The 25,265-nt window shown below is 44.1% G+C and overlaps 1 protein-coding gene across 2 annotated transcripts in view; it reads left to right on the top strand.

The window, feature by feature from the left end:
- SFMBT2 (Scm like with four mbt domains 2) overlaps positions 1-25,265 on the top strand; it is a 258,910-nt gene that overhangs the window by 25,690 nt on the left and 207,955 nt on the right. For both annotated transcript variants that reach the window (XM_017872485.1, XM_017872486.1), the window contains exons 2-4: positions 2,626-2,776; positions 13,806-13,900; positions 16,590-16,830. In XM_017872485.1, the coding sequence (XP_017727974.1) occupies positions 2,677-2,776; positions 13,806-13,900; positions 16,590-16,830 (436 nt within the window). In that variant the 5' untranslated portion in view covers positions 2,626-2,676. The remainder of the gene's footprint in view (positions 1-2,625; positions 2,777-13,805; positions 13,901-16,589; positions 16,831-25,265) is intronic.

Raw genomic sequence — 25,265 nt, 5'->3', positions numbered from 1 at the left:
TCTCGGCCTCCCAAAGTGCTGGGATTACAGGCTTGAGCCACCGCGCCCGCCCTATTTTCATTATTAAAAACTATTGAAAAAGGATTTCACTATCTAAAACATTTCATTTTCGTTATGAACGAAGCAAACCCAGTTTGTATTTTGGTTCAGGTCATTTGTGCATATACCATATTTTCCTACACTACCTGCCTTAGATTTATGCATCTAGAGGGCCATGGTTAAGATTGGGTTACTCTGTGGTGCCCCGCACGGTGCCACAGTGAGCACATCATGCCCATGGCTCTTCAGGCATGGTACTTACTTGTCCTTTCTGTGATTTTTTTTTTGTTTGTTTGTTTTTGAGATGGAGTTTCGCTCTTGTTGCCCAGGCTGGTGTGCAATGGCACATTTCAGCTCACCGCAACCTCCACCTCCCAAGTTCAAGCGATTCTCTTGCCTCAGCCTCCCGAGTAGCTGGGATTGGAAACATGTGCCACCACACCTGGCTAATTTTTGTATTTTTAGTGGAGATGGGATTTCTCCATGTTGGTCAGGATGGTCTTGAACTCCCAACCTTAGATGATCTGCCCGCCTCAGCCTCCCAAAGTGCTAGGATTACAGGCATAAGCCACCGCGCCCAGCCTTTCTGTGATTTTAAACCAAGCTGAAGAAACTGTTTAGGACCTAGTACACTGCATTTTACCCATAGCTCTCACACTTGAAATCAGGAAAGTCCTGGTTTAAGTTTCTTGTATCACTGATGTTGACTTTTACGACTCAACCCTTGTGCCCGCATGTTTGCCTCAGGAAACATGAGGCCCTGTGCTGAGAAAGTGAAGGAGCGATAATCTCTCATTTGCAGGGGTCTTCTCTGTTGCACTGTTTTTCCCTTGGCTTAGTCATGAACTTAACTTTGTAGTAGCAAAATGCCTAGATCGCTGCTTGCCGACCCACTCCATATAGTTTTATAGTTTATATACTCTGAAATAGGTATTTTCTTTCTTTGTACTGTGATTGAGAAATAGCTTCCTGTCCTCTCCACAGTGTCTGGTATAGTATGTTAAATACAACAGGTGGATAACTGAACGCATGTTGAATTACATTTTAGTACTGTGTCCCTGGTACATTTCCTGTCTCTTCCTATTTGTTCCTGGCATTGACTTTCCAGCTTTTTCTCTACCATTGCATAAATGAGTAACATGCACTTTCATGAACCTTCTGTTTTTTGTTTAATTAGAGATGGGGGTCTCGGTATATTGCCCAGGCTGACCGTGAACTCCTGAGCTCAAATGATCCTCCCGCCTCAGCCTCTCAAGTAGCTGAGATGACAGGTGCAGGTAGGCTACCCACTGCACCTGACATGAACCTTCAATTTTGACAAAACCCCCAAATGTTTTTTAAAAGATATTTTACCAGTATGTGAGTCACAAAATATCCCATTGGTAGTAGATATAGGTGCACTATATTCTTTTATTTCTTCATCTCTACCTGCCTGTTGGCTTATTTAAACTTCTAACTACGTGTGAAATGAAAGCGCATGTTGAATGAATGAGAGAAACACCATGTGGCTGTGGGGGTTTAACACACCGTGTGGGCAGTGTCTAAGCATCAGAGCCAGGTATGGCTGCTCATTGGATACGAATTCTCCCGGTGTCTCCTGGGCCCTGACATAAAGGAGTTGGAGAACAGGATTCTGCGGGAACCAGCTCTAATGTGGCTGCTTTTTCCAGCCATCTTATTAGAAGGCAAGTGGGGAATAGCAGTGCTGTCATAGGGAAAGTCTTGTCTCCATTTCTACTTTGTGAAAAAGCACATTATTCACAAACATCGATGCTTTAACTGGTTTTGGTAACAGATCATGTGTAACACCCGAGGACTTCTTCCCGCGGCAGGGCACTGCGTGTTGCAATACCTGCGTGTGGGATGCTGAAGTTGTGTGCGGGGGTGGAGGTTGGTGCTGCATAGCTTGAAGGTCGGGGGAGCGTCTTACCCACTGTTGCCATGGTGGATCGAGGACTGAAATGCAAGTTTCTGTTGGTGAAATATGTGTCCATCTTAGTGGTGACAATGACCTTTAGAACACTGATGGTTTTGCTCTGGTGAGACCTTTATTGTTGACGTTGTTGACCTTGTATAGAGACGTACTCATTAGTCTTTTTAATTAATTAATTAATGTTTTTGAGACGAAGCCTTGCTCTGTCGCCCAGGCTGGAGTACAGTGGTGTGATCTCAGCTCACTGCAACCCCTGCCTCCCAGGTTCAAGCGATTCTACTGCCTCAGCCTCCCGAGTAGCTATAATTGCAGGCGCCTGCCACCACTTCTGACTCATTTTTGTATTTTCAGTAGAGACAAGGTTTCACCATGTTGGCCAGGGTGGTCTCAAACTCCTGACCTCGAGTGATCTGCCCACCTTGGCCTCCCAAAGTGCTGGGATTACAGGCATGAGCCACTGTGCCTGGCCTCAGTGTACCAGAATACTGATTTCTGGTATTTTCTATGATCAACATTACGTTGCATCTTGAAAGTTTTAATGAAATGGTAGCAACACTAATAAGGTTAAGGTTTTTTAAAACAATTTAAAAATAAGTTAATATAATTAATATGATTAAACTGCTCTGATTTTTTTTTTTTTTGATTACTCTTAGGTAATTTTTTCTGCAAGATGAATTAAGAGAAGAGACACTTGCTCATCAGGCATGGAGAGCACTTTGTCAGCTTCCAATATGCAAGACCCTTCATCTTCACCCTTGGAAAAGTGTCTCAGCTCAGCTAATGGAAATGGAGACCTTGATTCTGGTAGGATTTTGTTTTCTAGATTCATCTGGGTTTTTGATGAATTGATCGATATCTTCCTGAAAATATTCAGGAAACAATGGTGCAACATTTCTAGATCTCACATACTGCCTGGTTCCTGGGATTTGAAGTCCTATTTATAAGGATATAGCAGCTCTAAAATTTGGGTCAAAATTCTTATCTTGAATACTAGACAGAGAGGACTGGGTTATAGTGCAGCAACACATCACTTGAAAATCTCAGTGGTCTGGGCAGGAAATGTCTATGAATCACTGTTCCATGGAGTCATTGTGCACCTTCCTGCAGGGTTTGTTGTGAGTGGGAAGAGCAGGGTTGGAGGTCTTGGACCGGCAATTACCTGCTCTGGCTCACAAGAGACGAATGCCGTTTTTGCTCGGAACCCCTTGACAAGAAGTTAGTTGCATGTTTCTGCCGCAGCAAGGGAGGTTGGGAAAAAGAGTTCCCTCCCAAGTGCTGGAGAGAGAGACAGGACATCCAGATCTGCCTACGTAGTAGATGCCGATGACACAGCGTCTAATATGTTGAGCACATCTGTCAGAAAAGCATACGATGTGGAAGGAAGTGAGGTCATGCGGACTGGTGGTGAAGTGCATCTTCCTTCCAGAAATCTGAAAAACAGAACAGCTCCCTCCTCTGACTCAAACACAGCCTTCGATTCAAATTTATGTATGTATGTATGTATGTATGTATGTATGTATGTATGTATGTTTTGAGACAGGATCTTGCCTGTTGCCCAGGCTGGAGTACGGTGGTACAATCATGGCTCACTGCAGCCTTGATCTCCTGGGCTCAAGCCTCCACACCTCAGCCTCCACAAGAGCTGGGACTACAGGTGTGTCCCACTGTGCCCGCTGACTTGTAAATTTTTTGTGGAGATGGGGTCTCACTGTGTTGTCCAGGCTTGTCTTGAGCTACTAGGCTCAAGTGATCCTCCTGCCTTGGCCTCCCAAAGTGCTGAGATTATAAGTGTGATTCACCACACCCAGCCTTGATTGGGTTTTAATTATTTAACTGATGAAGTTATAAGTGCACAAATGTATCTTTTTCTAAATACTTACACAATAAAGGGTTTATTTAAAAGGATACCTTTTCTTTAAAAAAAAAAAAAAAAAAGAGTTGCACTGTTTATACATACCAGCAAATTACTTAATGACAGTTTAGCCCTCTGAATTGTAAACATTAGCTATGGTGAATTCCTGTAAAAAAAATGTGGCTCATTAAGTCAGCCACTTGACCGTGGTCCAAAGAAGTCACAAAGTTTGTCTTCACATTTTGATGAGACTAGTCAATGACAGATTACAGGTTGCTCCATATCATTGAATTTGTTAGATTAAGTTTATAAAATTGTATCTTTATATGGAAGAAAGCCTGGAAAACCCTCACATGAGTGAAGGCCTTACTGTGTTGAAAGATGTTAGTATCTGTTTCCAAATCGGCTCCTTTTCCCTCTTTCAGATTTTCTACACATCAACCAGATGTGAGACAACTTCTCCTGCAGGTAGAGCTGAATCATTGTTCCTCCCTGGAACCATGGAAATTATTTTCTGAGAAGGCATAGTTGTATAGGCTGAAAGTTCATCCTAATTATTCTACTTTATTTAAGTACAGATTTACCTTTTTAAAAAGTCTTTCCTATGTTTGCTGAGTGAAGTTATTTTTCACATTTTGGAGTTCCTGAGCTTTTATTTTTGTAGTATATCATCTGCACACATCCGATGTTGATTACTGGGTTATTTCTCGTGGTGCGTTTTCAAAACTGTTTAAACACCTACTGTGTATTGGGTTTTCACGTGCATACCATTGCCATGTATCTATCTCTCTAACTTAAGTAGATTCTGAAACTCATTAATGATAATCTGGTGTGAGGAAAATGATTTGTACCGACATTTCGTTAAGGGTGGTTCTAGGGATAGCAAGTGTGAGAGCAAGAATCATTATATCCTTGGCTGGGGGAGTCCCTGCAGAAAGCCCATGTATACTTGTGTCATGATTGGTTCCTTGCTTTTGCGTCAGGGATGGCCTGAATCATACAAGATGTTCAGATCTTTAATGGAAATACTATTTCTAAATGGCTTTAAATTATCTTAACATTTTTCAGACATTGGCCCAGATTTTCTCCACCCCATGTGGCTAATCTGTCCTTTTGCCTTGGGATTTCTGTATTGTGTGGTGAGGAGAGTTTTAGATGATGATACAGACAGACTCTAAAGAGGATACAAATTTAAAGCAGAGTCTAAGACTTTGCAGAGGACAGTGGCTGGATTCACTTGAGAAACTCAAATCTAGTTTTGAGCATTTTGATTCTACAAGTAGTTTTTTTTTTTTTTTCTCTAAAATCTAGTTTTGAGCATTTAAACTATTAAGTATGATTCTACAAGTAGTTGATTATTACTTTTTCCAACCTGCTAACCCAAAAAGTATTTCCAGTCCTGGAATCACTTGGTGAGATATTTGGTTCTGGGACCAACTGGGACAGGCAGAGTCTTAGTGCTGAAGGTCTTCTCCTGGGAAGCGTTTTCAGATGGGATTTACTCATCCCACGTACAGGAGGAGGCAAACCCGGTGTTCTTTAGCTGGTTCTGAATTGACTTGCGATGATAGGTGTATGAGCGTGAGTTCAGACTGTGTGGCAGGCACAGAAAATGTTAAGTTCTTTGCATGTGTTAATTCACCTAATCCTTCAACAGCCCACAGGTATAGCTGCTTTTATTGCCCCACTTTTACAGATGAGGAGACTGAACAACAAGATGAAGTGACTCGAGCCCTGTGTTAGAACCAAGATTTAATTTCAGGCACTGTGAGGCTGTGGAGTTGGTGCTCTGAAACCCTGGGGGGCACCTGCCCTTTCAAGTGCACAGAGGAGTCATCAGGAAATCCCGACAGCCTCCTACTCACCCATCCATACACTCACACCCACCCCACAGCCACACACACATACCCACACTCACACCCGTCCATCCATGCATACACCCACACACACCCACACTCATACCCACCCATCCACCCATCCATACACTCACACCCACACTCACACCTATTCATCCACCCACACTCCCACCCAACACACACACCCCCACACTCACACCCACCCCACAGCCACACACGCATACCCACACTCACACCCCTCCATCCATGCATACACCCACATACACCCACACTCATACCCATCCATCCATACACTCCACACCCAACCCACAGCCATAGCACTCACCCCACATTCAGCACCGCGTCCCATTTCCACCCATCCACACATACACCCACCACACGCTCACTCTCCGCACTCCATGCCCCAATCTACGCCATGCCACCTATCACACTCACACCCCATTGGGCCAGCATACACTATTACACACACACTCACAGCCCATTCATCCTCCACCCATCCCATAGCACCATGCATACTCCCACCCATTCACACACACACCCTCATTCACACCAACCCACACACACACATACACCCCACACACACACACACAATTTCGGGGGCACAGACACAACTTAGATTCTTTGTTGTTCTTTTGTACTCTTTCCTCCCATGCCACCTACCCTGTGTCCCATGATACCTTACTACAGGGGTTTGCAAACCCCGGCCACAGATTGGAACTGGTCCATGGGCTGTTAGGAACTGGGCCGTACCACAGGAGGTGAGCATCTGGTGAGGGAGCTAAGTTTCATCTGTATTTACAGCTGCTCCCCATTGCTCACATTACTGCCTGAGCTCCACCTCCTGTCGGATCAGCAGCAGCATTAGATTCCCATAGGAGCGTGAACCCTATTGTGAACTGCACGTGCGAGGGGTCTAGGTTGTGCACTCCTTATGAGAATATAATGCCTGATGATCTGTCACTGTCTCCCATCGCCCTCAGATGGGACTATCTAGTTGCAGGAAAACAAGCCCAGGGTTTCCACTGATTCTATATTATGGTGAGTTACAGAATTATTTCATTATATAGTACAATGTAATAATAGTAGAAATAAAGTGCACGATAGATGTAATGCCCTTGAATTGTCTCGAAACCATCTTCCCTTCCCTCATGTCTGTGGAAAAATTGTCTTCTACAAAACTGGTGCATAAGTCCCCGGTGCCAAAAAGATTGGGGACTGCTGTGTTACTGTCTCCCTAACAAGTGACTACACTTGAGTGACTGAAGTTTTTCCTTGAGAAAATTATGGGATCGAGGAAAGGAAAATCGAACGTGCTTGGATGTTTTCTCTCTCTCTTTTTTTTTTTTTTTTTGAGACGGAGTCTCTTTCTGTTGCCAGGCTAGAGTGCGATGGTGTGATCTCGGCTCGCTGCAACCTCCGATTCCCTGGTTCCCTCCTGCCTCAGCCTCCCAAGTAGCTGGGATTACAGGCACGTGCCACCACACCTGGCTAATTTCTGTATTTTTAGTAGAGACGGGGTTTCACCATGTTGGCCAGGATGGTCTCCATCTCCTGACCTCATTATTCACCCGCCTCAGCCTCCCTGAGTGCTGGGATTACAGGCTTGAGCCACCACACCCGGCCGGGTGTTTTCTCTTATGTTTGTTTTTTTGCCACTGTCCACTTCGAGATGTTATGATGCTATGATTCCTTGCAGTGATGCCCATGTGAAAGGAAGACTTCAGCTGGCCTCAGTCTCATTACCAGTTTTTTTTTTTTTTTTTTTTTTTGAGACAGAGTCTTGCTGTGTTGCCCAGGCTGCAGTGCAGTGGTGTGATCTCTGCTCACTGCAAACTCCACCTCCCGGGTTCACGCCATTCTCCTGCCTCAGCCTCCCAAGTAGCTGGGACTACAGGTGCCCACCACCACGCCTGGCTAATTTTTTGTGCTTTTAGTAGAGAAGGGGTTTCACCCTGTCAGCCAGCATGGTCTTGATCTCCTGACCTCGTGATCCACCCGCCTCGGCCTCCCAAAGTGCTGGGACTACAGGGTGGGGCGGCGTTTTCCTAAGCAAAGCTCAAATCACAGTTGAGATCAATAACTGCCACCCAAGTCCTGTAAATGAAATAGGCACAATATAAAATTACTCCTTCTCCTGGGAACACCAAATATGTGATTAGAAAAAGCCCAGGGAGAGGAAATAGCCCAGGATCTGCGGCCTCCCCAGCAGACGCCATAGACAGCATCATCCCGGCGGACACCAAGAAGGAAGTGCGCTGAAATTCCAATGCTGAGATTCCAGGCGTTGTCAGTTGCTGTGATAAAAGCAAGCAGAACAATATGCTGACATAGTGTTCAGTAGATTCCTTGACATTATTTTTATAGGCCTGCTACAGGAAATGTCCTGATGAAGTCTGTAGATAAAGCGATGTTGCACATTTAGGCAGAGTGAGCCTCAGTAGAGAGAATTACGCTGAAAATGTGGGCTTGATGCCTCTTCTTGGCATTTGGCATTTGGAATGTATTCACTGGCTCTTCTCTTTGGGAAGGAAAGGAGTCAACATGTTTCTCAGGAAAATTCAAGCCTCACTCTTCACGCTGGGAACTGGTCCTGTGTGACTCAGTGGTATTCCCTCTTCTCCCTAACCCTCCTTTGAATAGTTGCAGCTTCCCCTGGCTAGGCGATTTTTATGTTTTTTGTTTTTTGTGCTTTGTTTTTTCCCTTTAGAATAACTCTGGCCATTGGGTAGTCGGACGAGCCAGGAGGACCTTTGTGCCATGAGGACTGTCCCCCTGCCTGTGGGGTGGCTCTGCAATTGTGAGCTCAGATTCTAGGCAGATGGCCACGGTTCCTTTCTGAGTTGTTTGCACAGATGCTTCTGATGAATATACTCACAGTGGAACTATTTTCTAAATCTTCTGATAGTATGAAATCACTATCAGTATTTACAGGAAGAAAGACTTAATGTCTTCTTTCTTTCTCTTTCCACATTAAAAAAAAGTATCTAGCATCTAAGAAGGTGCTCAGTAAGCATTCACCTAGAATCTGCCAATTCCCAGTTCCTTTATTGGTGTAGTGGGCACAGGCTTTAATATTCAGCCTCGTAAAGTTAGCCTTTTTTCAGATTGTAAAATTGTACAAACCCAAGATTTTATTACTTGAACGAAGATGTATGGGCCGTTTGTTTATTCCATTTTTCACTCTAACGTCACTTACAGTCCAGCTTCTAGTAAGGTATAGTAAGGTATTCTTTTTATGTTTGTTATGAAATATTCTTGCCTCATAAATAGCTTTCTGTTTTCTAAAACTGGATTGCTGCTAATGAACATGCCTGTTCCCTTTTAAATTGTGAAATTTTCTTAGTAGCTTTTCCTGGTCGGTTTTCATGACATCATGGGGAAATACCTCCCACTGGGTCATTTACAGTGGAGGGAGATTGTCAGAATTTCCTTGATAAAATGTTTATGGGTTTAAGAGGTTTATGAATCAGCTATAAATATTTGCTCTGGGTTTATGAGGCCTCTCTCCATAAACATTTTGTGTGTTTTTCTATTGCTCATTGAAATGTCTTTGGAGAATCAGCTCCTTGGGGCACATAGGCCTGGGGAAGGGTTGTATGTGACACATTTTAAAAGGCTGTATTGTGAATAACCCTACATTTTGTGCTTGACTTTGTTATAACGCACAGTTCAAGTCATCAGTGCTGGGCATGAAGGTTTGAATTTTTTAAAATCCCATTCTGAGTCTCACTTTTGGTTACCTTTTTAAGTGTTTTCTTTAGACCAGCAGAGAGTGACAGAGCTTACTGTTCTACTGATTCCTGCAGGGGAGACACAGTGGCACCCTCTGACCTCCTGGTTATCTTGACTGAGTGAAACTGTGTACGCTGAAGTCTGCAGAACCCGTTATATTGGGAAATGTAGTTGTAATGAATTAAAATTTGACGGAAGCACAACTTTTGGTAAAATTCTAATAGCCTAGATTAGGATTGTGTGGTGAATAAAGAACTGCAGCCAGTGGTCTCAGTGTCGAGGTTGGAATTGGAGGCTCTGGTCTCTCCTGATCTGAAGTGATGGAATCATCGAATCTTTGTGGGTAATGTGGTGGGTTCACTAAAGCCTCTCATCCCAGGTGCTGGTGACTGCAGGCAGTTTCCGAGGTTCTGTCTCAATGTGCATGTTTCCTTTTTTTTTGTTTTATTTTGTTGAGATGGAGTCTCGCTCTGTGACCCAGGCTAGAGTGCAGTGGCACAATCTTGGCTCACTGCAGCCTCCGCCTCCTGGATTCAAGCGATTCTCCTGCCCTAGCCTCCTGAGTAGCTGAGATTATAAGTGTGTGCTACCACGCCTGGCTAATTGGTGTATTTTTAGTAGAGACAGGGTTTCACCATGTTGGCCAGGCTGGTCTCAAACTCCTGACCTCAAGTGATCCACCTGGCTCGCCCTCCCAAAGTGCTGGGATTACAGGGGGAGCCACTGCACCCAGCCTCTATTTGCATGTTTCTGATGTGCAGGAACAAGTCACCCAGGACAACTTGTTCCCTTTTTCAGCAGCCATCATTCTCGGAGTCCTACACAAAACTTCGTGCCTCATTTGGCCCAGGGCTGAGTTTCATGCTGATATCTTCTTCCCAGGTTCTCTTCTTCTTCCTCACACACATTCTGGGAGCTCAGTCCACTCTTTTCTCCGCAGGTGGCCATGGCTTCCTGTTTCTTCTCTTTTCCTGCTTTTTTGGCTGTAGACTGTTTCAGGGTTCACCAACATGGAGAGACAGACTCATCACTTTAAAACCTCCCTAGGATTCTGCAGAAGACATGAACGGTGGTGGTGGTGGTTTCTGGTGCATGACACAGGTGGGAGAAGGAGGGGGAAAGTACTTCATAAGAGCTCCAGCTTTGGACTCCTGGCCCTGAGGCTGGACAGCAGTGACTCAGGGTGACTCCCTGTCCTTTCTGAGCTCTCAAGATTGCCCCTGTGAGTATGCATCCATTATGATTCTTGGGAAGATTGTGAGGAGATACCTGTAAACCACTGTTTCAGTCTGTTTTGTGTTCCTGTAACAGAATATCTGAGTCTGTATAATTTATAAAGAAAAGGTTTATTCAACTCCCGATTCTGGTGGCTGCCAGGTCTAAGACAGGCAGGTGCATCTGGTGAGGGCCTCAGGCTGTTTCTGCTCTTGGCAGAAAGAGGAAGGGGAGCAGGTGTATACAGAGAGATCACATGGAGAGAGGAAGCAAGAGAGAAACCAAGGAAGCCAGGCTCTTAACACCCACTCTCGAGGGAACTCATCCATTCCTTGGAGAGCCAGAACACACCCCTGAGGGAGGGCATTAACCTATTCATGAGGGATCTGCCCCCAGGACTCAGACATCCCCTGCTAGACCTCAGCTCCCAGCACTGCCACATTGGGAATCAGATTGCAACATGACTTTTGGTGGGGACAGAGCACATTCAAACCGTAGCAAGCCTTGTAGCAGAGAGGTGACACTCAAACACAGCAGAGCTCTTAGGATGTTCCCAGGAGGGTGGTGGCTGCTTTGTAGATCTGGAAGTTGCTGACACAGGCTGGGGCAGGCAGGGGCTGCAGGAGGGTCTGGTTCAAGCTGAGGCCAGACAAGGAGGATGGAAAGAAGCTCTGGACTTTGTCTTCAGCAGGTTTGCTGTCCTTAGATACTGCATCAGGACTTTGGGGCAGATCAATAGTGCTGAGCCTCTGACTAGTGCATCGGAAAGCAAATTTGGTAAGAGGTGCCCAGTGCCATTGGGAGGCAGAGGATTGTCAGCAGAGCCACCAGATGCCACTCTGAAGTGTTTTCTGGAAGATGACTGCTTTCTCTCTTGTTCATTTCACTGTGTCTGTGAAGCTCTAAGCCTCTTGGTGTCATCCATTCTTCACTGGAGGCTGCAGGACCCGTTGACTTTGTTTTTTTTTTTTTTTTTTTTCCGGAAGCACATTTCTGCCTGAAGGGCTTCAATCCCTGGGTGGGACCAGATGTTAGAGCGCCACCAAGAAAAGATTTTCTCTCCTGGTGGCTTTTTCTTTTTCTTTTTTGAATGTTTGACTATAAGTCACTTCATTGAAGCAAAAGTTGAGGAGGCCATTCTATGCAACTTGGGCTTAGAAGGCAAAATTTAAAATAGCCTTTCAATTCAGCCTCTTCTGACTTTACAAAAATGATCCTCTTCCCTCAGTTTCTAAGAGTACACAAAGTATTAAGAGAGACTTACTTTTCCTACTTATAACTTAAAAGTTTCAAGAAGGCCGGGCACGGTGGCTCACACCTGTAATCCCAGCACTTTGGGAGGCTGAGGAGGGAGGATCACCTGAGGTCGGGAATTCAAGACCAGTCTGCTCAACATGGCGAAACCCTGTCTCTACTAAAACTACAAAAATTAGCCTAGTGTGGTGGCACAAGCCTGTAATTCCAGCTACTTGGGAGGCTGAGGCAGGAGAATCTCTTGAACCTGGGGGGGCGGAGGTTGCAGTGAGCCGAAATCGTGCCACTGCACTCCAGCCTGGATGACAGAGCAAGACTCCGTCTCAATAAATGAATAAATAAATACATACATACATAAATACATAAAAAATAAAAATTTCAAGTGGACAAATAGTGATAGTCTCTAAAAGAAGGCATTCTTATTTGACCCCATTTTCCCTGGCCCATCTGATAGGATTGGATATCCGTTTTGCACAAGCCACAAGATGGAAAGCAGTATTTACTCCTGGCCATTGACATAGGCTTTTGTTTCTAGAAGATAAATGGGTCAAACATCAGCATCCATTGGACATTATTGCAGGAAGATAATCTAAACTTTTGAAACTCTTGTGTGCATTTTGGACAGCTATTTCTGTTGTATGTTCTTATGACCTTGCCAATTGGTTCAAATAATGTTTATGGCTTATTATTTCCATTTAAAATGATGCAGTCACATTTATGCTATGTGTGTGTTAAAATGTGTTATTTGATGCTTTTTGACTATACAAGTTTTATCTTTTATGTAGCCTTACATGTTTGGAGAATTGCTTGATTTCCTTCAAGCTGGGTGTGTGGGTTTGTGAAATTCAAATAGTTATGATTTTGGCCCGGCGTGGTGGCTCATGTCTGAAATCTCACCACTTTGGGAGGCCGAGGCAGGTGGATCACCTGAGGTCAGGAGTTCGAGTCCAGCCTGGCCAACATGTAGTGAAACCCTGCCTCTACTAAAACATAGAAAAATTAGTTGGGTGTAGTGGTGCATGCCTTTAGTCCCAGCTACTTGGGAAGCTGAGGCAGGAGAATTGCTTGAACCCAGGAGGTGGAGGTTATAGTGAGCCGAGATTGCACCCCTGCACTCCAGCCTAGGTGACAGAGCAAGATTCTGTCTCTCAAAAAGACAAAACAAAAAACAAACAAACAAAGAAAACCCACAGATGGTTACGATTTTGAGAGCCATGTTGTGTATTTGATTGTATTTCTCTTTATTCCTTGTGATCGGAGAAGCACATGCTCTGTTGGTTTCTCCAGAGTGTCAGGCCCCAACAGCTCTGTCCCAGCAGTAGGTGAGAGTTGGGAGCCCTGGACTGGCCAGGCATTGGGGGTGTGGGGCAGCTGGTTGGTTTGTCTTGTTGACTGGCTGGATGGCCCCACACACTCGAGCAATTCTTTTGGGCCTCATTTTCTCTTTTTCCCCTTAAAATGGTGCCAGAGTCAGTGCTTTATCTTTATAACAATTAGTGCTGTTCTCCGTATACGTCATAACCTACATCACAGCCCTTAGTCAGCGCACGATGGGTTCCTTTGTCTTGTCCTCCAACCTCCCTGCAGACTGGGGTGTCTACTGCAGCTAATTTCGAGCTAATACACGAACATGTAGCAAATATGCATTGGAATATGTCTCATGTTATTTACCCCGGAGAACCCAGTGTTACTCTTGATTTCATCCGTGCGGTGTCAAAGCGGAATGTCCCATGTTTTCCTTTCTTTAGTCAACACCTCTAAAATCAGCGGACTGAAGAAGCTTTGCAAAAAATTCTGCAATATCCTTTTAAACTGTGGAATTAGCTTGTGTCTTGCATGAAGGATTTTCTGGTCTCAGTTGCAGGCCAGCACCTTTCTGTCCTCCACTCCAGTATTGATATTCTGCTCTTTCGTTTTTCGACAGAAGAAGGCTCAAGCTTGGAGGAAACTGGCTTTAACTGGGGAGAATATTTGGAAGAGACAGGAGCAAGTGCCGCTCCCCACACATCATTCAAACACGTATGTAAAGCAGCTCATGTTCTCTGTGTCTAGAAAGTGGGACGGGAAGGAATCTGTAGGCAGAAGCCGGAGAACCCAATGGAAGAAGGGCAGTGGAAACAGGGAAATTCGTGGCCAGACATGGCGGCTCACACCTGTAATCCCAGCACTTTGGGAGGCTGAGGCTGAGGCTGGCAGATCACTTGAGATGAGGAGTTCGAGACCAGCCTGGGCCACAAACAGGCAAAATCCCATCCCTACAAAAAATGTAAAAATTAGCTGGGTGTAGTGGCACACACCTGTAGTCCCAGCTACTTGGGGGGCTGAGGTGGGAGGGTTCCTTGAGCCCAGGAGGTGGAGATTACAGTGAGCCAAGGTTGCGCCACTGCACTCCAGCCTGGGTGACAGAGTGAAACCCTGTCTCAAACAAAGAGGAAAGAGGGAAATTCAGCCAAGATTTTTTAGGAAGAAGGAGGAGTCTTAGAAGTTAGCTTGGTTTCCCCGGATAGCTCCAGGGAATATAGACCACAGGTAAGGTCAGCTTGAGTAAGTAAAGAGCCAGAAAACTAAAACCAGTAGGTATAATGTATTCTTAGTAGGTGTAATGGCTTTATGTTTTCAGCTTCAATTAATATTTTGATTTTGAAAAAGCTCATAAAAGATTTCCAGCCATTTATTGGCAGATGAGTCAGATTAGAGGAACTAACCATAAATATGATGAAAACATTTGGATCCAACCAAAAAAAAAACATTCTCATTAATCATATTTCTTTGAATAATGCAAATAGCATGCCCAGTACTGGGCAAGTCCCAGAAAATTTTTAAAAAGTGAGGTTTTATCAGGTTTTTGCTTTGGTGTAAGATATTGGCAATATATAATATCATTAGCAGGGAAAAAAAGACTAACTCACCTGGGTCCTAAGAAGTTGGGTCCTGGAAATTTAGTCTTTAATTGTTGTTTTAATAGAAATAGAAACGGAGATTTAACTGAGAAACATTTTTCACTTTGTCCATGCAGGACAAAGATTCAGCCTGAGTTTCATCGACAAATTGGGGCACTTTTCTTAACCTGTTCTTCCTTTTGGCTCCTTGGCTGAATGAGGAAGCCAGAACTTGTGATTCCTTATTCTTATTTATTTATTTTCTGTGAGCTGGGTCTCGCCACGTTGCCCAGGTTGGCCTCGAACTTCTGGGCTCAAGCAGTTCTCCTACCTCAGCCTCTCGAGTAGCTGAGATTATAGGCATGCACCACCACGCCCGATGTGATTCCTTCTTTTACTACAACATTTTATTCTTTTTGGAGGTGAAGTGTTCTCTCCAAAAGAAATTTAAGATTTTTATTAAATTTCTGTGACCCTGAAAAGGTAGATCATGTTTCCATTTCTCTTTATACTCATTATGCTATGTTTACTAGTTTATTTTGAATGTGATTGTGGCTGTGTAGTAAAACCAAGAGCTAAATATTAAAACATAGCAAAGCTTTCAAGCATACGATGTGGTTATGGTCCCGCAAAAGCCATTGTAACATTTACATCTTAAGATGCTGAGATGATTTGGCAGTTGCCTTAGGCAGGTTAGGAAAGAGACGTTGATCACAACTTTTTCCTTCCTTTCTGTACTGAGAAGTTATCAATTTCTCTCTGTATGGAGTCACTCCCATTTTCTTTGATTCAGTCAATCTTCCCACCTCCCTTTTAATCACAGTATAGTGTCCTGGGGGGCGGAGCTGGAGGCTGTCCTTCAGGATGCAGGAGCTCCCAGGTCTGTATGCTAGGTTTAAAGGAAAAGTAGCCTCAGACCCATATAAGTGTGATTGATAATTCTGTCATCTCCTTTAAGCAGTGGCCACTTATGGACAGCGGATATGTCAGCTTTGCAATGTTAAGACCCACCAGGCTGGAAAACTTTTTCTGGAAGTGAGGGTTGGTAGATATCAATAGACTGTAACCCTTAATTAAAAAACAAATCCAGGCTGGGCGCGGTGGCTTAAGCCTGTAATCCCAGCACTTTGGGAGGCCGAGACGGGCGGATCACGAGGTCAGGAGATCGAGACCATCCTGGCTAACACGGTGAAACCCCTCTCTACTAAAAAAATACAAAAAACTAGCCGGGCGAGGTGGCAGGCGCCTGTAGTCCCAGCTACTCGGGAGGCTGAGGCAGGAGAATGGCATAAACCCGGGAGGCGGAGCTTGCAGTGAGCCGAGATCCTGCCACTGCACTCCAGCCTGGGCTACAGAGCGAGACTCCATCTCAAAAAAAAAAAAAAAAAATCCATTTTCTAGGGCCAAATCCACAACTATCATGTGGTCCTTGTGAGCCCTTGAAAAGTGTGTAGTCTACATTCAGATGTGCTCTGAGTGTAGAATACACACCAAGTTTTGGAGGCTTTATTTGAAAAGAAGAAAGTTGGTCGTTTCATTAATGTTTTTTATATTGATTACATGTCAAGGTGATAATATTTTGGATATATTGGGTTAAAATATATTGGTAGAATTAAATTTATTCCTTTTTTTTCTTAAAGTGGCGGCTGCAGATATAAAGTTTAGCATTACATTTGTGGCTTCCACAGAATATTACTTAGATAAATATATGCCTGTTTTAGAGCACCAGGAGTATTGTTTGTAAGTGCCATGGTTTTAGTGGTTTTGTCGTCTTCTGGATGTATGTGTCTAGGGTAGTAATGGGTTTTCTCTATTTCTGATTCCTTAAGGTTGAAATCAGCATTCAGAGCAACTTCCAGCCAGGAATGAAATTGGAAGTGGCGAATAAGAACAACCCGGACACATACTGGGTGGCCACGATCATTACCACGTGTGGGCAGCTGCTGCTTCTGCGCTACTGTGGTTACGGGGAGGACCGCAGGGCCGACTTCTGGTGTGACGTAGTCATAGCGGATTTGCACCCCGTGGGGTGGTGCACACAGAACAACAAGGTGTTGATGCCCCCGGACGGTGAGCCCCCGTTTCAAAGGCTTCGATTTACAAGCCGCCATCCTTCACGATGCCTGTAGTTTTGCAAGGAGCAGAGAGAACCTTGCACAGAATCCTTAACGGTCTTAGTGCAAAGGTCTCACAGTTCTTTCAGAGTTGTTTCTCGGGCTTCCTTAGCTGGAGGGAGATCGGTACATTTTCGGATGTCAGAGCTGGTGCTGACAATGGAGCCAGCCTTGGCTTTTAGGAACTGAAAATGTGCCTAATCCTTAAATTACTTTTGGAGGATAAGAAAGGAAGGCTGAAAGGACGTCAAGAGTTGAGGTCTTGTGTTCTGCGATTGGCCATGTTGCTTTTCTTCTGCTTTAGCAAGTCGGCATTTTGAACAGTAACATGGAGCGTCTTAAGCAGGCTTCTCTAATCACTTTTCATGATTTCATGGGAGGCTGTTAGGGTGTCAAGCTTTCAGAAAATCACAGATGAGAGAAACGACATTGGTCTCAAGGGAATGGTCAAAACCCATGTAGATATGATCAATTTAGTTGCTACAAAGCCACTGTTCTCTATGGGGGCAGTTTTAACCCCCAGGGGACACCTGGCAATGTCTGGAGGCATTTTTGGTCAGGGCTATGGGAGTTGCTACTAGCATTTAGTGGGTGGAGGCCAGCAACGATGCTAAACCCCCACAGTGCACAGGGCAGCCCCATAACCAATAATTACCAGGCTCAGCCTGCCAGCAGTGCTGAGGGGGAGAGAGCCTGCTGGAAAAGAATGGGCTGGGCATGATAAATGCATCGAAGGAATTTGTCTCATCCCGTAAGTGAGAAAACTGAGGACAGCCAAATACGTGAATCTCAACATACCACTCTCTATGTTTTATTGTATGATAATGGCTGCAGCGATACTTGCATGCTCTTGATGCCACCTTGCAAATGTGTGTGGTGTCCTCTTCGTAGCTAGCTGCCTGTTTTCATCTTGAAGTGACGTGTAAACTTGGAGAGGTGAAATCCCCAGGTTCATTCTGTCCGTGGTATTAGCAGTTACCTTACTTAGCCTTTCGCAGTATTGGAGCTTTATCATTTTTTTTTTTTTTGGTTATGATATTTTGTTTTTCTGATTATTGGGAATAGCCTGTGGTTTTTAACTACCCTTTGTTATGTGTAATTGATAATCTGCTAAGAAGGGGGTCATAAAATGGCTGAAGTCAAGAGTGGCATTTATGCGACGTTTGTCTGGATTGAACCCACTGCTGTGGCGTTAGATGATATTTTGACTCTTTATTGTTTCTGAAGAAAGAGAAAAAGGTTGTTCTTTCTTTCCTTTCTGCATTGGGTCTTTGCACCCACTCTTTCCTATGCCGAGAACCTCCTTCCTTTCCACGTCCTCCTCCTCCTCCAGCTGTCAGTGTAGTTTCCTCTTCTCCTGCACCAAGGTTGACACTGTCCGTGCTCACGGGCCAGGTCATACCCTATCTGTGGCTGCCCGCACCTTCGGTGTGCATCATGGTTGCAGTTGTACTGTCTTTTCTTTTTTGATTTTCAATATGTAATTTACATGCCATAAAATTTCACAAGGTCATGCAACCATTATTACTGTCTAATTCCAGAACATTTTTTTTATCACCTCCAAAGTCACTCCCCATTCCCCCCCTCCCCAGAAAACCCCTGGCAATCACTAATGTACTTTCTGTTTCTGTAGATATTCCCGTTCTGGGCATATTACATGCATGGAAGCCTACGCTGTGTCACTTTTTGTGTTTGGCTTAGTCTCCTAAGCTTAGTGTCCTCAGGGCTCATCCCCATGGTAGCTCGTGTCAGAATTTCCTTCCTTTTTAAGGCTGAATCATATTCTCTGGCATGGATCGATCACATTTTGTTCTCCTTTCATCAGTGGGTGGACATTTAGATGCAGCTGTACTTCCACTTGGGTGGTTCTTTGAACGGAGTACACTTTATCCCCTTAAGACAGTAAGCTGCATGGTGTGAGCCCACTCATCTGTGTACAGCAGCTCTAGCATGTGCTGCCTGTGCTTGAGGAATTCTCAGTAAAGGTTCACTGAGTAATTGAGTGATGTGCTGAAGAAGGTGAAAGTGCTGCTCACATGGTAGTCTGAAATAGCGAGGAAAAGAACAGTCGTTGTTACGAAGGTCCGAAGCACGTGCGCTCTCCTTCGCCTTTCCTCCTTGAGCTGCCAGTAGCGCTCTGTGCACCTTCTCTCTGGACGTGCGAGCCTGGATTTCCAGCCTCTATTCAGGTGAGTGCTGGAGAATGGCTATTACTAAGTCAGGTTTTATTTTTAGTTCCCACTCCAGCTCTGCGTAAGCAAATCGTAGGGTCAGGAGGCACACCCTGGGAGGCACAGTGCATGCTCGTGCTTTTGGTAATGTCTGATTCACTCAGCCCCAGCCCCAGCCTGAACGGGTCCTGAGTGACACTGTTAGATCTGCCTTTGAATTAAAACCGCCACTGAGATGAGAAGCTGTGGTGTAACGTTTGATTAATTTACCTATGATTTCTGATCCGTCGTGAAATAAATCAGCCTTGATGGATGAATTGTACTAATGGAATATTGAGGAAATATCAGGTCTAGTTAGAGATTTAGAGACCTTCCCCCATCCCCAACTCTGCACGCAGGTGCCACACGTTTATGCTGCCGCACACTCGGGGGGGTGGATTCATGCTGGAGGCCAGGTACATGCTTGGGGGCACCAAGAGGAGGGCACACAGAGGGGGCACATAGAGTGGGTGGGAGCCTCAGGCCCCATCCTTGCTGCGGACGGTTTTACCATCACATTCATGACTCACTCTTCAAGTTTGACACTTGAGTCTTGAAAGGCCCTTGGAAAGGATGTAAGATGATTTCACTTTGTAATAGCTGCTCTAGTGAACGGTTTTAGAGACAAGTTCTGGGGTCTTGAATCTGAATACTCTAAGAGCTAATGGGTTCATTTGGTAAAAATGTATGCTGTTGCTTGAGAAAGAGGGCAGACTTTATTAATCAATTCTTCCTTCTCCTTCAGAAGACAAATGTGGCAGCAGTCACATTCTTGGAAACACCATCAAATTTGTATCCTACTGACTTTGTGCTATTAGACAAGACACAGCCACACTTAAAATGACAAGTTCAAAAGAAAATGAGAAAACCCTGGAAAAAGGGAAACCATGAATGTGATGGAAATATTTAAAGTCTATTCAGTTGTTAACAACTTATGCTAATTTGAGGAATTCTTCAGTGATTTTTTTAAAGAACTCAAAAAAATTTAGTGGGTAATCAATATGACTTGGAGATCTTTAGTATGGAGAGCAGAGTCAGGAAATAGCAGGTTCATGGGGCAAGAGGTTTTATTGATTGCTGTAGGACAGAATAATTATTGCTTTGTAGCCAGAGGCGGTAGTTGTTCCGGAGGGAATAGTAGAATCTATTTTTTGAACAAGGATTCTTGTTCGTGTGGTTTTTTTTCTGTCTTAGAGAGCTGATACCATTGTAAATTCTGCAACTGTACCTGGTCGATCTTTGCTGTGGTTAAACTTGAAAGGCACTGCAGAATATGAACAGCAGTTATAGCAATCTGGGGTACATAATGTTTCTGTTTGGGAGGCTTCTTGGTGAGAGGGAGATTTTCTTACTGATTCCAGGAGTCAGAGTGGTAGAAAGGGAAGGGGCCTGTGGTTGCAGCCCAAGATCTGAGTTCTTATCTCGCCTTTGCCATTAACTTAGCTCCATGGGTGAGTCCCCTCCTTGGGGTTCTCATCTTTGCATGAGGGGTGTTTTAGTCTGTTCTCACACTGCTAATAAAGACATAGCTGAGACTGGTAATTTATAAAGAAAAAGAGGTTTAGGCAGGGCGTGGTGGCTTACGCCTGTAATTCCAGCACTTTGGGAGGCCAAGGCAGGCGGATCACGAGGTCAGGTGTTCGAGATAAGCCTGGCCAACATAGTGAAATTCCATCTCTACTAAAAATACAAAAATTATCTGGGCATGGTGGTGTGTGCCTGTCATCCCAGCTACTCAGGAGGCTGAGGCAGGAGAATCTTTTGAACCTGGGAGGCAAAGGTTGCAGTGAGCTGAGATTGCGCCACTGCACTCCAGCCTGGGCGACAGGGCGAGATTCCATCTAAAAAGAAAAAAAAAAAGAAAAAAAGAAGTTTAATGGATTCACAGTTCCACATGGCTGGGGAGGCCTCACAGTCATGGTAGAAGGCAAATTAGAAATGAGGAGCAAAGGCACGTCTTACATGGTGGCAGGCAAGAGAGCTTGTGCAGGGGAACTTCCCTGTATAAAACCATCAGATCTCGTGAGACTTATTCACTATCATGAGAATAGCACAGGAAAACCTGCTCCCATGATTCCGTTACCTCCCACTGGGTCCCTCCCACAACATGTGGGGATTATGGGAGCTGCAAATCAAGATGAGATTTGGGTGGGGACACAGCCAAACCATATCAAGGGGGTTGTGGTATAGAATCTCTAAAGAGCTTTCCAGTCTTTTCTAGGCATTTAGGAAATGCCTAGGTTTGTGATCCTTGTGAAGGAAGAAAGGAAGGAGGGTTTGGGTGCTAGTTTTCCTATATAATGCACAAGGAATGGAGTATTTTTGGAGTTAAGATCCATGGACGTCTAGCCCAGGAATCTGTCCAAAGCACGGACATAAAGTTTCTGAATTACTGTTGGAGGTGATGACAGTTTAACAGATTGGGAGACGCTGTCATTAGGTCAGCAAGTTACGGCATGTGCCTGGGTAGAATTTTCCCCCATAAAGAATTGTAGGCCCCATTCGCCATTGGAACCAGAGAACTGAGAGTCTTCAGTCCTTAGCTGAGTAATCAGCAGAAGCTGAGTCAAGTCAGTTGGTTGTGGATAACAGCCTGGGAGTGTTGGCGAATTTTGTCCTTGTTTCATGGGAGAAGGGAGAGAATGCCTTTCCTTGTCAGATGGAGGTTGCAGAGCTCCAGATCTTCGAGGACACTTTGGGATTCTCCAGAGTAGTTTTCTAGTACCTGGAGTCACTGCATTGAAAAACAGTGGTTTTATTATCTTAGATGATAGTTTTACAGAGCACCTAGGACCCCGTGCAGTCCCATGTTTTCCTGCGTTACTATTTTAAATTAATATAAGCTATGAATTAATGTAAGCCTTCATGAGTCTGTGAAATGGTCCAAGGAAGGAGAAACAGCATGGCGGCAGCTCCAGGAGATGTCATCACCAGGGGATGCCCATCAGCAGGCAGAGCTCCATTAATAAACATGCATTTAGAGACCCGGGCTCCGTGGCCAATTGGCTGTTCAGGGAGCAGTGTTCCTGCTTGTGAGCTAATCGGGACTAATCTTTCATATTAAAAGTATTAAGGAACATACTACATTAAAGCGTCACTCAGTGCTACGGAGGATTATGGCTCTTATTAGTGGAGCAAAATGTAAAACGTTTTGGTTTAGTAAATCCATAAGACTTGATTTATTCATAAGCACATGCGATGCTCGCAAAGGGCAGCTGCCAAATAATTATTGTTTATGGTGAGAATATATGGAAATCATTTAATCCAGTGACGACTTCATTGTTATTTATTGAAAAGCAGCAACATTACCTCTTAATGTGTGGGACTGGGAAGCTTTGGAGATTTAGTCGATGCCTGCCGAGCCCTGAAAAGGATGCTCGTGGAAGATTGCAGGTAAGTATGTGTGATGATGCAACTCCAAATAACACCCCTTGGCTTGTAAATGGAGATGTATTTATGAGTGCTTTCTACTGCTGCAATAAAAGTATTGGAATTTTAGTGCCTTAGGAGTCATGCCAGTAATTTTTATTTTCCCCGTTATTAAAATTTCTGTCGTTTGAATTGCATACTCTGCAACCTTGCCAGAATGACTCGATTTACCATTCAAAGTTAAATCAAAATTAGTGGAGTTAGTTAATATACAACTCATTTGAATGAAGGAATGTTTATTCATGAAGTGTGAGGAGAAAGTGTGAAGATGGCCTTATGTTTATGTGGACAGCTCCTGCCAAGTTTTAAAGCCTGGTTTTAGGACTGTTTTTGGGAATTGCCATTTTTACTATAGTTGATTGTAGAGGACAAGATGCTGGCAGATGGCACATGGCACAGGAAAGTGACCAGACAGCAGGACTTAACCGGCTGTGACATGGCTCAACTGTGGACTCCGAGAAGTAGAATTAGGTTATGTTTTCATGAGACTGACCATTTTTAAAATTTGCATTTTATAATGTAAATGACATTTTAGTAATATTAAGGGAACTTAATCACATTGTTTTCTTTGGCTATCTGACATTGTAACTGGAGTTTCACTTGTTTATCAATAAGAAAATTTAATACATATGCTAAAAGCTCAAAGAGCAAAATGAATCCTAACTGGGCACCCAGGGTTGAGGCAAGCAGAGAGACACTCATTAAATATTAGATAGCTTAGTATAAGGAGAGCAGAACACATTGGTATAAGAAAGGGTAAGATTATTTGACAAGTGTGTCTGTAAATAAACCAAAAGTCATAGTTAGATATTTTATTTAAAAATATTTAAATATTCTAAACTTTTAAAATATTTTAAAAGTGAGCTAGTATTGTATTGTCAAAAGCCATTTTGATGATGGTGTATGAAAGAAGGAACATTCAGGTAGGAAACAAAGTAATCCTTTCTCCGTAGGCACTGAATAGACCTTCTACAACAATTCCCGTGGTTTTGAATTCTATCTGATCAAGTAGAGAGTCTGTGAACAGATTCATCACGGTGTAGACCAGGATGGGCTTGGCTTGTAGATGTGTGTGACAGAGAGAGTAGGTATGTGTGTGTTTGTAACTGTTGGTGCAAACAGTATTTAATTTTAATTTCTGTCATTCACACATCACATCATAAAAGAGTCCTCCGATGAATCAAAACCCTTCATATAGGTAATGGTGAGTAACTTGGTCTGTGAGTAAAAAATGAATGGTTTTTTTTTCCCCCAGAAGTCCCTGTTCGGTGTTTGTATTTGTTTTTCGCTACTCACAATATGCCATATACTCTCTTTTTTGTTTTTTATTTTAATTTTTTTGAGGCAGGGTCTCATTCTGTCACCCAGTCTGGAGTGCAGTGGCGTGCTTTTGGCTCACTGCAACCTCTGCCTCCCGGGGTCAAGCTATCCTTCTACCTCAGCCTCCTGAGTAGCTGGAACTACAGGCACGCACCACCATGCCTGGCTAATTTTGTATTTTTGTAGAGGTGGGAGTCTCCGTGTGTTGCCCAGGCCAGTCTTAAACTCGTGAGCTCAAACGATCTGCTTTCCTCAGCCTCCCAGAGTGCTGGGGTTATAGGCATGAGCCACCGTGCCTGGCCCCACACACTGTCTTTGGTCATCTTGAACAGTGAATGAATGAATCACGAATTTCATTCTGTTTGTGTCATAGCTCTCCAATTAGAAGATATTTTTGTGTGTACCTCCTGTGGTACCGGGTAATGACATTTAATCCTGTCAGTCCTCAGAACATCCTTATGAAGTGGCTGGTATTATTTTTATTTCATAGTTGAAGAAAGTGTGTCTGTTCCCCGATCAGGCAGTTTGAAGTAGATTTTAAGCTAAGAGGATTCTGGCCAGTTCTGAAATCCATGCTTTGAAAATAGCAGGGGGTCTGTAAATATTTGTTTATTGATTAGATGATATCATTAAGACTTTAGATTAGAATGGTCAGACTGAATATCACTGAGAAACGTTGTAGAGTTGGTTTATTGGTGATTTTTAAGAGTAGGGTAGAAAGCTGCTGTCCAGAATATTTTCCAACTTGTCTTTTTTGGCGGCAAATAAATGGAAGAGATGCGGTCTGGAAGTTCTTTGCCGAATGGTAACCATGAGATTATGTAAAGTTATGTAAATTGCATCAGATGCTATTTGGGTTTTTCTGCACTGCATGAAAACTGTAAGCACGAAGGAGTGACTAGAAGGTTTTCCTTTTTAGTGCTAGTCATAAATGAATTTATTTTCTCCTGCTTCTCAACCCAGCAACATATGTAATTTAAGTCAAGCATGTGTTTGATTCTGAGTGGAATTCGAGGGGGAGTTGGTGCTGTGTGTTTCCATGGCCTTGTGGCTGATTTTTGCCTCCGTGTTAACTCCTTCACTTCCGAAATTGTCAGAGCCTCCAACTCATGTGGCCCCTCCCTCCCTTGGTGCCCCACCTCCCCTTGTAAGGATCCTGGCCCTGGCCTCCTCCAGATGCAGCTCAGATGATCATTGCCTTGGGTGCGTGGAGGGTTCAGCTCCCATCCAGCCACGTTCCTGCTCTGGGTGGACCCTGGAATGTCCTGAATGATCCTTGGTTGTCACTTGCAAGGGAAGCCCTATGTCACCTTTACACAGACAAGCCCCCCTGGGCACAGCTCAGCCTGTAGGACATTTGGCTGCTCCAGGCTTGACCCTTCCTCGTTGACCTCCCTTTATTCCCCCTCCACCTCCACCTGTTCACTCTTCA

This window comes from Rhinopithecus bieti, unplaced genomic scaffold (genome assembly GCF_001698545.2).
Source record: "Rhinopithecus bieti isolate Rb0 unplaced genomic scaffold, ASM169854v2 scaffold_6933, whole genome shotgun sequence".
In the NCBI taxonomy this organism is placed as follows: Eukaryota; Metazoa; Chordata; class Mammalia; order Primates; family Cercopithecidae; genus Rhinopithecus; species Rhinopithecus bieti.
Note: the sequence above shows the minus strand (reverse complement) of the source record. Positions and strands in the feature narration are given on the sequence as shown.